Here is a 12365-nt window from a genome sequence, read left to right as displayed (position 1 = left end):
AACCTGTTGTTTGTTGATATAGTTATGAGTCTTGTCTCCTAGCTTAAAGCCAGCATGTCTTTTGAAGCAGCAGTAGCTAAATAAATTGGAAGGCAAGTTCACTTTGAAAATAGACAAAAAACTTGCGCTACATGATTTTTCCTTCATAAAAAGGATGCGTTCACGCTGCTCCCTACATGCACTGAATACGCCATTGTCTATCATTGATATGATTGGCTGTAAGTTTGTCCAGTTGCGTACAGAAGCATTTGATCGACATTCGTTGATCTCGCCTCAAATACGAGGAAATGAACAGCAGCTTCACCAGACCTTACCTCAATCTCACATGAGATTGAGGTAAGGTCTGGTGTTAGCCAGGCTGGGAATGTAGTGCATGCAAATAGAAATGTGAAGCTGCAGTTTCACAAGTCATACTAGCAGAGATTGAAGCATAAGTCTTCAAACTATAATCATGTAATATGTGGTGTTGATAGATAGAGTGTGCAGATGGTTGCATGGCCAACAGGGAACTAGTGGTTTACCATTGCTTCTGGTTGGGGTATCTTTTAGGCCAGTAGTAATTTACATACACAGTAGAGAAATAATAACCTGTTGTCAATTGGGATCATTTTATTAGACCATTTGAAATTACACTTTGAAATTTATTGTTACATTCTGTTATTGTGACTTTGGCAAATGACCATCTGTTCAAGCTAGTACATTGGTAATCTAAGAAAAGTATGTTGGTGCATTGTTTAAGTGTGTCTTTACATGTAGTGTTGTTAAAAGGAAACTTGGGTATTTTTCCACCTCAACCTCATTTTCCCATATTTTAGTGCCTAAGTGACTGATTACATTCCAGCCCGTTGAGCAGCTGCCGACTAAAGCGATATAACTCAGTACCGGACCAATTCCAAAAACTCTTGTCCCCATAAGTCACTTAGACACAAAAAGATGTGAAATTACAATTGAAAAATACCAAAGTTTCCCTTTTAAGACCTGATTGCACTGACAGCTTTCTACTATCGATATGGGTTCTTTCCCCCTTTACATCTGCTGCAGGTTCCTAAGGCTCAGCCAGTTGCCTTGATTTCCAGTCCAGAGGACTCGCAGCATTATGAGGAGGCCAGGCAGTGTGTGGAGGAGTTGGCCCTCTACCTCAAACCCCTCAGCAACACCCGAGGTACTTACACACTAGTACTCGACAATATAAACTATATATATATATATATATATATATATATGTGTATACTCACTGTGATATAAAATTAAAACTTTGATATGACTGTTGATGTCAAACATTGCCTGACAATGCACTACAGCCTATCAAATCACATAAAGACCTGTATTTGTAAGGTTGGCAGTATTTTAGACAACCTGCGCCTTTGGTTGGTTGACAAGCTGAACAAACCACGTGCTACTGTTTTGATTATTCAAGAGAGTCATGAAAGATATGAGTGCTCCTTCAGAGGTCACTGAAAGTGCTGATGAAAAAAGTGACAACCCAGCGGCCACCACAACCTTAAACAACATATTGTGGATAAACAAGAAAAGACGTCAGTGATCAGTGGTACTTTGTCAGACTTCAAATAGCCAGAGTGGTGCATATATTGTAACCTCTGCTGAAAATGTGTGGTAGCTAAAACAGGAAATACCACAAACTTATTTCATTACCTGAAACACTTTCACCCAATAGAGCACGCAGACTGCAAATGTTGTAAACAGGCAAAACTGTCCCCTGGAATAAGCAAGGTGCTGCTCAGAGAAAAGCTCCAGTATCAAATGGTCCTGTCTGCCTTTACTGGCACTACACCATATGACAAAAAAGCAAAAAGACACACATGCATAACATAACATAACACATGCAGTTGCTTTTTTTCCTTGCAAAAGATATGGTTTAAGAAGCTTGATTTAATGAAAGTAATGGGCCTGAAAGTTGAAAGAAAAGCAAAGAGTGTGTTCTGACTTAGCACTTTTTGAAACCAAAGTTTACTGTTTAGTGTCCTGTAATGTTTGATGGCTGTTGCACAATAAATAGTTCGCATTGAGAAGATTTAAGTTTATTTTTGTGTAATTTATTGATCAATATAATTTTCAGTTTTCAGCTCCTAGTATTCTTGGTCATTTTTCACATCCTAATTCTGATTAAGGGAACTTCGAAGTTCAAAAATATTAACTTGTTTCATACTGTGATACATATTGTTATTTACTGAATTATTGTGATCTTTTTTTTGCCGTATCACTCAGCCCTGTTATGCACACATAAACACCCACTTGTAACCATTATAATCCATTCTTCCCTTTTTATAATCAGCTGACACTTTTGCTGCCTTGAGATTAAACTCTAGAGTTTGTTTTCAATATGAGAAGTCCAGTCCATAATATTGTTGGCTGTGGGTTAAGTTGGATCCTGTTGCTAGGTGACTGGAAATGGATAGGTAAATGGGTAGAAAACAAAAGTAACACAAAAGAAATCAGTTAATTTTCATAAGCAATAGCCTATTTTAAAATATTGGCACAAGTTAAAATTCATCAACTCTGAGCGGTCTAAAACTTTCCACTTGTGAAGTTGTGAATACCGTGTCATTTGGCCATAAAGTGTACTCTTTAAACATAATGCCACTTGAAGTCATGATAAAATACATTTAGCAGATATGCCACCTGATAATTATTGACTTTGTCATCAATCACACTGTAAGTCATGGTATATTTTACACCTAAATGTGAGAATTAAAAAAATATAAAAAAAGATAGTATAATGTTTGACTAGGCTTTGTAGAATCTGTGGCCTTAATCAGTTTTTCTTAAATTTAGGAATTACTGACATGAAATGTAACTTCATCATTAAATAATAACTAATTTTCCATTAACACATACTAGAGACACCCTGTTCGGCCTGTTGTCGTGTGTGTGAGAGAGAACAAGAGCTCCAAAAATAGAAAATCAATGTTGATATTGTGGCAGTGTGCCACAAATAAATGAATGTATGGGAAACCATTGATGGGCCTACTTTAATTAAAGATAAGGAAACTATTTGTACCATAAAGAAAACTAAATAATGAGGCCATTCTGAATAGCTGATGACATAATTCAACCTTTAAAATAATTATGCACAGTTTACAGGCTTAATTTACATTTTTATCATTTTAATCTTAAATCCTTGTGCAGAAAAAAGGGATAGCAAATCATCTTTTCAAGAGAGTAGCCTCATTTAAATGTAAAGATGAAAAGGTACAGGTGACCTGTGTCATGTTATTTACATCAGCACTTTTTACCATGTTGTTCCTGTTTTGTTGAAAATCAAGTGTGCAATGCCGACATCACAGGCTCTGTTCAAGCTTGCTTGAAATATGAGTATGCATGAAATTCAGTACAAATCCAGCCTGGGAAAAATAAAATTGGGCAAGGTGTAACCAGTGTTGCTGGGATGCACAAATACCAGTTACCAGTAAACATATTTTCCTTAATTTAATATTTTTGATGCATCCTCATTGTCACTGTCTCTTACACTGGTCTTGTCAGAGCAGTTCTACTGCAGTGCAAGTGTGTATGATACAGCAATAATTAATGACTCTATTGCTCTATTACTTGATGGTAAATAGTTATGTGGTCATATTTATACTGTATTGTGGTCCAAACTCTGTTTTAGAAAGGTTTGGATTTAACTTAATTGTCATTGTGGAGGCTGTATTTTGTGGTGCTGTTGAATTTTATAATGTTACACTTATATTTCTCTTCCCACTCTGACATAAATGAGTATGTAATAACACAGGTTATAAGGCTCTTCTACATATTGACTAGCTCACTGCTTGTCTTGTCTAATCTCTCACCAGGTGTGGGTTTGAGCAGCACGGCCCAGAGCATGCTGAGTCGACCCATGCAGAGGAAACTGGTAACTCTGGTCCACTGTCAGCTGGTAGAGGAAGAGGGCCGCGTGAGAGCCATGAGAGCTGCCCGCTCTCTGGGTGAGAGAACTGTCACCGAACTAATCTTGCAGCATCAGAATCCACAGCAGCTCTCCTCCAATCTGTGGGCTGCTGTCCGTGCACGAGGATGTCAGTTTCTTGGCCCAGGTACTCACTTTTCCATTACCCAGAAAAAGACAAGCCCTTTCCACTTTTGATGAGAAGCAGTCTACTGTATATATTCTCTACTGTATAAAGTATCTGGATTCTTGCTTGAGGGCTTTTTAACAATCAGTTAGTCATAGATTTGATGTCTTTTTTCTCTCAGCCATGCAGGAGGAGGCTCTGAAGTTGGTCCTTCTTGCACTAGAGGATGGTTCTGCTCTGTCCAGGAAGGTGTTGGTTCTCTTTGTAGTCCAGAGGCTTGAGCCTCGCTTCCCACAGGCCTCTAAGACGAGTATAGGTCATGTGGTGCAGCTCCTGTACAGGGCCTCATGCTTCAAGGTAGGTCACTGGCTAAGAACCAAAAGAGATGTCTTTTTTTTTTTTTTTTTTTTTTTAAATAGGGAAAAATAGTGTTTGTCATCAGGGGCAACCCACAACAGGGCTTATTGTCTCATTATAAGAGTGACTCTCACTTAACAGAATAAAAAAAGGTGTCTCAATTTTTTAATAATTGTTATAATAATATAATCAGGTGCTTTGATGAGTATTGAGAATATAATAGAATGTCTTTATTGTCATTGTACAAAGCACAATGAAATTGTTATAGATAGATGGATAGCTGCTCTGGTGAACATCTTATAATGTCTGTTACCCTTCAGTGAGCTTTTAGAAAGTCGAAGTTTTCAATGGAAGAAACCTAACAAAATATTCAACTGATTCCCTTTCATTCTATGTGGCTACCTAGGTGACCAAACGTGATGAAGATTCATCCCTAATGCAACTGAAAGAAGAGTTTCGTACTTACGAGGCTCTGCGGCGTGAGCATGACTCTCAGATTGTTCAGATTGCCATGGAAGGTGGGCTGCGCATCGCACCCGATCAGTGGTCTTCTCTGTTATATGGAGATCAGTCTCACAAGTCACACATGCAGTCTATCATAGATAAGGTTTGTGAGAGAAGTATATGTTTATTTTTTGCATGTATGCCATATGTTTTCCACATGTGGCATATATTTACATATTTCATAAAGGATGGTTTATGCTTTTCACTGTAACTCTACCAAAGCATGAACTCCATGTTTCTCTACTTCTGGCACAGCTGCAGACCCCAGCGTCCTTTGCTCAGAGTGTCCAAGAGCTGACGATTGCGCTACAGAGGACTGGAGACCCGGCCAACCTCAACAGGCTGCGGCCCCACCTGGAACTTCTGGCCAACATTGACCCCAGTCCCGGTATGAAATTGGCTAAATTGGGGAAACTTGATGCAGTGTCACCAGTTATAATGCAAATTATGACCCTGGTATTTTTTCAGCTCTTTGCTCCCTCATCCTTCCAGTATATCTTGTCTAAAAGGCTGACTTAAGACCAGCAAGGGAGCTGCCAGAATATGCAAAGATATGTCTTGGCCAAGGCTTACCTGTTGCATTCCAGTTTTATTGACCCTTAAAAACAAAAGTTTGTCTTGTATAGAATGTATTTTAGTGGCCAAACCCAAAAAGATTTTAAAGTGTTTTTGTGTTTGTCTTCTAAAATACTGCAAATATGTCTTTCCTAATCAGAAGTAACCTTGTAGATGAAATTATTTTCTAGCTGACTCTCAAATGTTTTATTTTTTGATGTTTTACCACCACAAATAACTTGAAAGACTAAATTCTGGAATTCCAACTGCATATTTTAGTGAGGTCAAGAGCTGTTATTGGCATAATGACAAAATAGATTGTATTGAAAGGCTTTGGTTTAAACCCTCTTGACATTGTTTTGTAACTGGCTGCTGTGTCCTGTTAACTCCTGGTCAGGATGGAGAGAAAAGCCTGATATTGCTCACTAGACAGGTGGTCAGCTGAGGACATTGTTTGTACTTTGTGCTGGAACACACACATATCATTTCTAAGATGAATAATTAAATTCTTAGGTTATCAATTTTCATGTATATCAAAAAGTGTTGTTTTAAAAAAAAAAAACTGAATGTCTGTTTTTTTTTCTCATTCCTCTTCTCCATCTGTTTGTTCAGATGCTCCCCCTCCCACATGGGAGCAGCTAGAGAAGGGGTTGGTAGCAGTGAAGACGGTGGTGCATGGCCTGGTAGACTTTATCCAGAACCACAGCAAGAAAGGAGCTGACCCTCAGCAGGTCAGTCTGTCCATTGGACCATCAAAAGAACTAGGCCTTTCCCTTGTAAGTTACTTTATTTATAGAAAATCAGTGTTTTCAAATTCAATAATTCCCTGTGTTTCTGTTTAGCCTCCTCAGCACAGCAAGTACAAGACATACATGTGTCGTGACATGAAGCAAAAGGGGGGCTGTCCTCGTGGAGCCAGCTGCACCTTTGCTCACTCTCAGGAAGAACTGGAGAAGTGAGTCTGAAATACTGTTTAAGATTTATTTAAAAAAATATTTCAGTTGAAACTAACACATTTTTCTCCATCCCTTCAACAAAAAACACCACAGCTTGACTTAAACATTTTGTACTGCTTTTTCCGTCAGGTATCGTAAGATGAATAAGCGCCTGGCAGCTCGCCTTCCTGGCTCAGGGCTCATGCCAGATGAAGGCCTTCCCCTTGATGTAGCAGTGACCCGGAAGCCTTCACCCCTCACCAATGGCAGTGGTGCACCCTCTTTGCCCCAGCTCATTGCCCGTGGCACAGACACAGTCCCATATGAACTGTTGCGTAAACCAATGAAGATGGATGGAGGGAGTCCCAGTGCCCCAGGATCACCACCTGATCCGTGAGTATAGTGTTGCCTGTATTTTTATTAAGCTGGCATCTAAAAAACGGGCAGCCATGTGGAATAAAATCTGCAGATTATTCTTTTGATCAACACCAGCTGGAGACTGTGTTCCCTCTCTCTTGATAAAGAGATAGAATACTAGATGAGGCAAAAAATATCTGTCCGCATGTTGATGATTATTCACAGTAAATAAGGTTCAAGATATTTTACTTTTTCATAAAGCTGTCTGGCTAACAGAACACCCAGGTGTAGTTTTAGTTGAAGTAGAAACCTGTAGACTTAGTTCTCTATAGCACAGACTTGTTTTTAATTTACGTACTTGTTTATGACTTGTGTCCATCAGTTTGTCCTTGGTTTTTCATCTTACTTACTTGAACTTACTTTAATTCTTGTAGCCTGGACTCTGTGTCCAAACCTGGTATGCCTCTGCCACCTCATGCACTGGCCCACCCCAGAATGTCTGCAGATCACCTCTCTGGGGTGAAGCAGATGCCTGGGGTACCTAGAGGTTCACCAGTGTACCCCCAGCAACAGCTCTCTGAGATGTTCTACTCTGATTCTCGCCCACCACCTTCTGGTCCTCAGTATGAACCTCCACAATACCCCCCAGGTAAGAGTCAAGGAAACAGCATACTGCATTGTGCTGGTGTGTGTGCATAGTGTGCATAGAAATAATATATAAACTTCATTTCAATATTTTTTAAATACAGCCCTTTTGATGTTAACAATTAGTCATTTGTTTCTCAGGTTACCCCTACCAACAGCCACCACAGTATGTTCCTCGGGATTACATGCGTAACCCACCCCCCAGTGAGTCAGGGCCCCCTTACCATGACCCCTACCCTGGCTATGGCCCACCAGAGCGCCCTTACCAGGCCCCTCACTCTGGCCCACCCTTCTCCTACCCTCACCCTCCACACTATGACCGAGGTCGCCATGGGACCTATTCTGGCCCCCCACCTCCCCCACAGCCTTATACATCTCAGAGGGAAAGCATGGTCAGAATGAGTCCTGCACCTCTCGATGTTCCCCCACCATCAGCAGGACAGGGTAACTCACTCTACCACCAGGAGGCCAGTGGCCGGGATAGATACCCACCAGATGGCTACTATCAAGCAGGTGCCCAACCTCCACCAATGAGGGCTTATCCCAGAGTGAGTCTCTTTGGATTATTCTTCATATTAGCTGTGTTCCTTAATCTCTCTGTGTGGTAATCCAAGTTACAAAACTCTGAGATAACTGCAAACAGTTCAGCATCAATATGCCTTTCAATGATATGTATGTATGTGTTTTAGGGGCCATCATATAGTGGTTCCCAGCCCAGCCTGGACTACCTGCACCGACGTCGGCAGGAGCTGTTATCCCAGCTGGAAGAAAGGAAAGTCATCTCCCCTCCACCATTTGCTGCCTCCCCCACTCTTTCTCATACCTTCCCAAGCGACTACCCTCCTGAGGTTAGTATTATGTGAATTTCATGTAAATTGAGAAATTTGAAACATACTGCCTGCATGTCAGTGTTAGTGACAGTTTGTCTCTACATGTTCTGTGCCTGCAGTACGGAGAAGAGAGCTCCAAAAGCATCGGGAAATGCAGAGAGCCTGACTATGCTGGGCAATACTCACCCTGGTCTTGCGAAACCATTGGATCGTACATTGGCACAAAGGACGCCAAACCCAAAGATGTTATGGTTCCTGGAACCATGGAAATGATGGTGAGTTCAGATGGATATCTCTGTTTGTAACCATGTCAGTATTTCCCCTATACACATCAGGGGTGGCAGATTTGTTCCTCAGATTTCTCCATAGCATGACGATTCCTCTCTCTCCTTGTGTCTGGCAGAATGTTGAGGCTAAGGGTCTGAGGGAACCATCACTTGAGGCCCCTCGTAGGGGTACAGAAGTCAAGGACGATGACCCTATTATCCCGTTTGGCCCCCAGCCCACTGTATCACGCTTTGGTGCCATCTCCCGCACCTCAAAGACGGGCTATCAGACTACTGGCCCTGTACAGGCCATGGCCTCCACTCCCCAGAACCCAAACTCTAAACACATGGCCATGCCAGGTAAATAAAACAATGTGCACAACAATCACCCAATAATATCTTACTCAGATTTGTCAATAAAGTAACTTTAACATTCAAGCTTATTTGAAATATTACCAAACCTATCAATGAAAGTTTGTATAATCAGCACAACTCAGGCAGAATAGACTTGTACTTATCAGGTTGGGCAGTAGTAATTTTATTATTATGAGATTTCTAAAGTTCTTATATCTACTACTACTAATACTTCTCAGTTCTTATATCAAGAGATCAATCTTTACTACTCTCATGTTTAAAATCTAATTTAAAAAAGTTTAACTTAATTGGATGAACATAATTATACATTTGTACCATGTGATTTTTTAAGTTCTTGGTAAATATCTTAACCTATTGATATTGTTGTATTATGATGTACCAATTTTGGCTACACTGCCCAACCCTACCACATAAATGTATTGTTTAATCATTTCTGTTTGTCCTTAAAACATTTCTGACACCATTCTGGCACTTTGTGCACAGCAGAATACACATATGGAAGCCATGGAGGATGGGGTGGAGCTTCATACCCCTCCCACCAGACTGCCTCCTCCTCTCAGGGACACTTTAGTGAGCGGTGAGTCCTTTATTTTTCCTGTTATCTTTTTGATAGTGACATGACAAAGCAGTCAGTTATGATAAGTCTGTTAAGCAGCGATGTTAACTTCCCTTTCACTGTCACTCTTGCAGCCTGCCTATGGCAGCCACAGACAGAGAACAGCTGAAGATTGAACTGCAGCAGGTCAACCAGCAGATCAACCAACAGACCCAGATGCACAGCATGGAGGTTTGAATGCTTCCTGTTTCTAAAAACATTAACATAAAAAAGTCTGGAAAATAATGAAAAAGGACTGAAATATTATTATAAAAAAGTTTATGCTGCATTTGTTCTGAATATTATCAGAAATTTCCAGGTGCAATCTACATCCTCTCATCTTCACTTCTTGTTTCTCCATCGCAGGCTGCCAGTAACACTTTGCTGCTGCAGAGGGAGGCCAGTGCATTGGCAGGTCAGCCTGTGCAGCCCAGCCAGGGTCAAGCAGCAGGAGCCCAGCAGCAGCAACAGGCCAAGTGGCCAGCAGGGGGAGCAAGTGCAACAGCTGTTTCTAGTGAACAGCTGAGCCTGGAGCTCCACCAGGTGGAGAGAGAGATTGGAAAAAGGACCCGTGAGATGGCCATGGTGAGATGGGGTGGGGTGGGGTGGGGTGGGGTGGAAGCACTCCTTTAATTTCAGACAACAAAGTGTATGTCATTGTTATAATATTAAGCCTGTAAAGTTGTATAATGTATTCTGGGGCTGTGGATTGAGCTCTGTAAAATCAGAAAAATATACTTCTCAGTTTGTTCTCAGAGACGGCATATTTAACAGAAAGCATGGCTGATATAACAGAACATGCATGCATTATGTGAAATGTAGTATCCAATGTGCTTATCATTATTTTTTAACTTGTCTCCCATGACCCCCACACATTTATGGAAGCTGTCTACTAAATCATTTGAGTACACATTTAAGAACATCCCACTGGATCCCAACAAGATGAATATTCATCATAACTCATCATATAAAATTATTTATCTAAGAATTTATTGAGGAACATCTTGTTATGCCACCATGCAGTTTATTATGCAATTTTTAACATAGGGAGAAATGCACACAATAATGGCAGTGATCTGATCCAATATGTACAACCTTTTGTCAAATTAAATTAATGAAACAAATTATGGAGGTTGTTTTTTCCAGCAGCTAAAGATGTGTTGTACTTTTCTAAAGCAGGAAAAACAAGTGGCTCATGAAGTTCAGCAGTACAAGATGAAACCTGCAGAGAATGGACAACCAGAGCACAAGACTCAGCTAGAAGAAATCTCTCTGGCTCTTGGGTGAGTATAAATATATTTGAACATCAAAACTTGTGCTGTCCCTGAATACCCACACGATCTTGACCTCTTCCCAGTATTCCCTGTTCTCACTCGTTCCCTCTTTCCTCAATTCAGCGAGGTGTCAAACGGCTCCAGCAGTCTGCAAGAAAGTGCAGTGGGCGGGTCCATGCTGTCACTGACCAATAAGACGTCTGCATTGAGCCTGTGTTCTGATCCAGGCGCCACTGGTTCAGAGATGCAGAAGAATGGCATTGTCCATTCCTGTTCTTAGGCAGTACACACACACACACACACACACATACACACATACACAAACATGCACATACATTCTAGATGCTCAACTGAAAAGCATGCACAGACAATACACCCATTCTATTTAGAAGATGAGCAGTATCTGCCGTGATATGAATTTTCTTTCTTTTTGTTCTGTGAATGAGCTTTTTTTAATGACTTTCCTTGCCTGGAAACCAGGGCATATGATAACATTTCTTGTGTGCGTTTTTTTTTTTTTTCCTTTTTTTTTTTCTACTGGGATTACACATTAACAAGGCTCACAATAGATATATTAGGAAGAGAAAATGGTGGTGACGTTGACAGCGGTATTGGAACATCATTAAAAAAACGCAGGCTACTCCATCCTTAATAAACACAACAACATAGTCAAGTGTATGATTCATTTTCCCCATGCAAGATTTTTTGGTTTGGTTGTAGCTGGATACGTGTCAATGAACGGTTAAATACAGAGGAACAGATGAACAAACTCTCTGAGGAATTTAATATTAATTTCTTTTTTGCAATCTGATGATCTATGGTATTGTAGGAAACAGCAGAAGTGAATCGCTTGGTACTCACCCCCAGAATCGTAAAAAAGTGGCTGCCCAGATCTAGATTGTCTGAGGAGGGAAAAGCAGTAAAAAAAAAAATATTCCACCAGTATTCTGAGATGCAAATAGGAGCAGTGTTTTTAGAAGTCACATTTTGCACACCACACGCACTTCCTTACCTACCACGAGAAGTATGATTTTATTAGTGCATTTTATGAACACATCATGTGTCTGTTTCATACTTGAAAGCAGTATATTATATATTTAATTGAGGCATTCTGTTTTAAAGATTGCAACAAAGTCTTTTTGATAATGAGCTTTCCACATGTTTTCTATATAAGGGAATCTACTATGTGCTTCTCTTGGTTGTGGTGTGACCGGATGTGGTTTGGCTGCGAGGCCTTTCGCCCCGCAGCTTCCCAAAGGGCTGAGTTCAGCCTTTGCTGGTCATGTTGTAAAGTTTTTCACAGCACGCTCAAAAAAACAAAAAAAACAAACAAACAAAAAACCCAACTGTTGTTTTTTTGTTTTTGTGTCTTTTTTGGGTGGGGTGGGGGGTGGGGGGTTGAACGCTCATGATCAGGCTGAGAGAGAGTACACCTCTCTGTATCAGGAGCCAGGTGAACGGGTGTACACTTGACTTTATAATATCAGGCTAAATAAATAAGCATTTCCCTCCTCAGAGTTTCTCATCTGGCCACACAGAAAGCCTCCCCATTGGGATTATCTTGTCATTTGTTCACCTAACTTCTATGAAGTTGCCTTCCCTTGTGTCTTTTTGTTAAATTTTGTTTTAATTTTTTCATGC

General features: G+C 40.5%; 1 protein-coding gene across 1 annotated transcript in view; it reads left to right on the top strand.

Annotated features, from left to right (window-relative positions):
* Positions 1–12365, top strand: part of rc3h1b (ring finger and CCCH-type domains 1b) — a 251292-nt gene that overhangs the window by 2295 nt on the left and 236632 nt on the right. The window contains exons 3-20 of the mRNA XM_053330006.1: positions 1042–1162; positions 3813–4052; positions 4213–4388; positions 4795–4995; positions 5148–5280; positions 6060–6178; positions 6290–6402; positions 6533–6775; positions 7174–7388; positions 7526–7932; positions 8074–8232; positions 8334–8489; positions 8618–8840; positions 9339–9432; positions 9546–9642; positions 9817–10035; positions 10627–10733; positions 10848–12072. Coding sequence (XP_053185981.1) covers positions 1042–1162; positions 3813–4052; positions 4213–4388; positions 4795–4995; positions 5148–5280; positions 6060–6178; positions 6290–6402; positions 6533–6775; positions 7174–7388; positions 7526–7932; positions 8074–8232; positions 8334–8489; positions 8618–8840; positions 9339–9432; positions 9546–9642; positions 9817–10035; positions 10627–10733; positions 10848–11004 — 3180 coding nt within the window. The 3' untranslated portion in view covers positions 11005–12072. The remainder of the gene's footprint in view (positions 1–1041; positions 1163–3812; positions 4053–4212; positions 4389–4794; positions 4996–5147; positions 5281–6059; positions 6179–6289; positions 6403–6532; positions 6776–7173; positions 7389–7525; positions 7933–8073; positions 8233–8333; positions 8490–8617; positions 8841–9338; positions 9433–9545; positions 9643–9816; positions 10036–10626; positions 10734–10847; positions 12073–12365) is intronic.

Source organism: Scomber japonicus, chromosome 12, assembly GCF_027409825.1.
Source record: "Scomber japonicus isolate fScoJap1 chromosome 12, fScoJap1.pri, whole genome shotgun sequence".
Taxonomy (NCBI): domain Eukaryota; kingdom Metazoa; phylum Chordata; class Actinopteri; order Scombriformes; family Scombridae; genus Scomber; species Scomber japonicus.
Note: the sequence above shows the minus strand (reverse complement) of the source record. Positions and strands in the feature narration are given on the sequence as shown.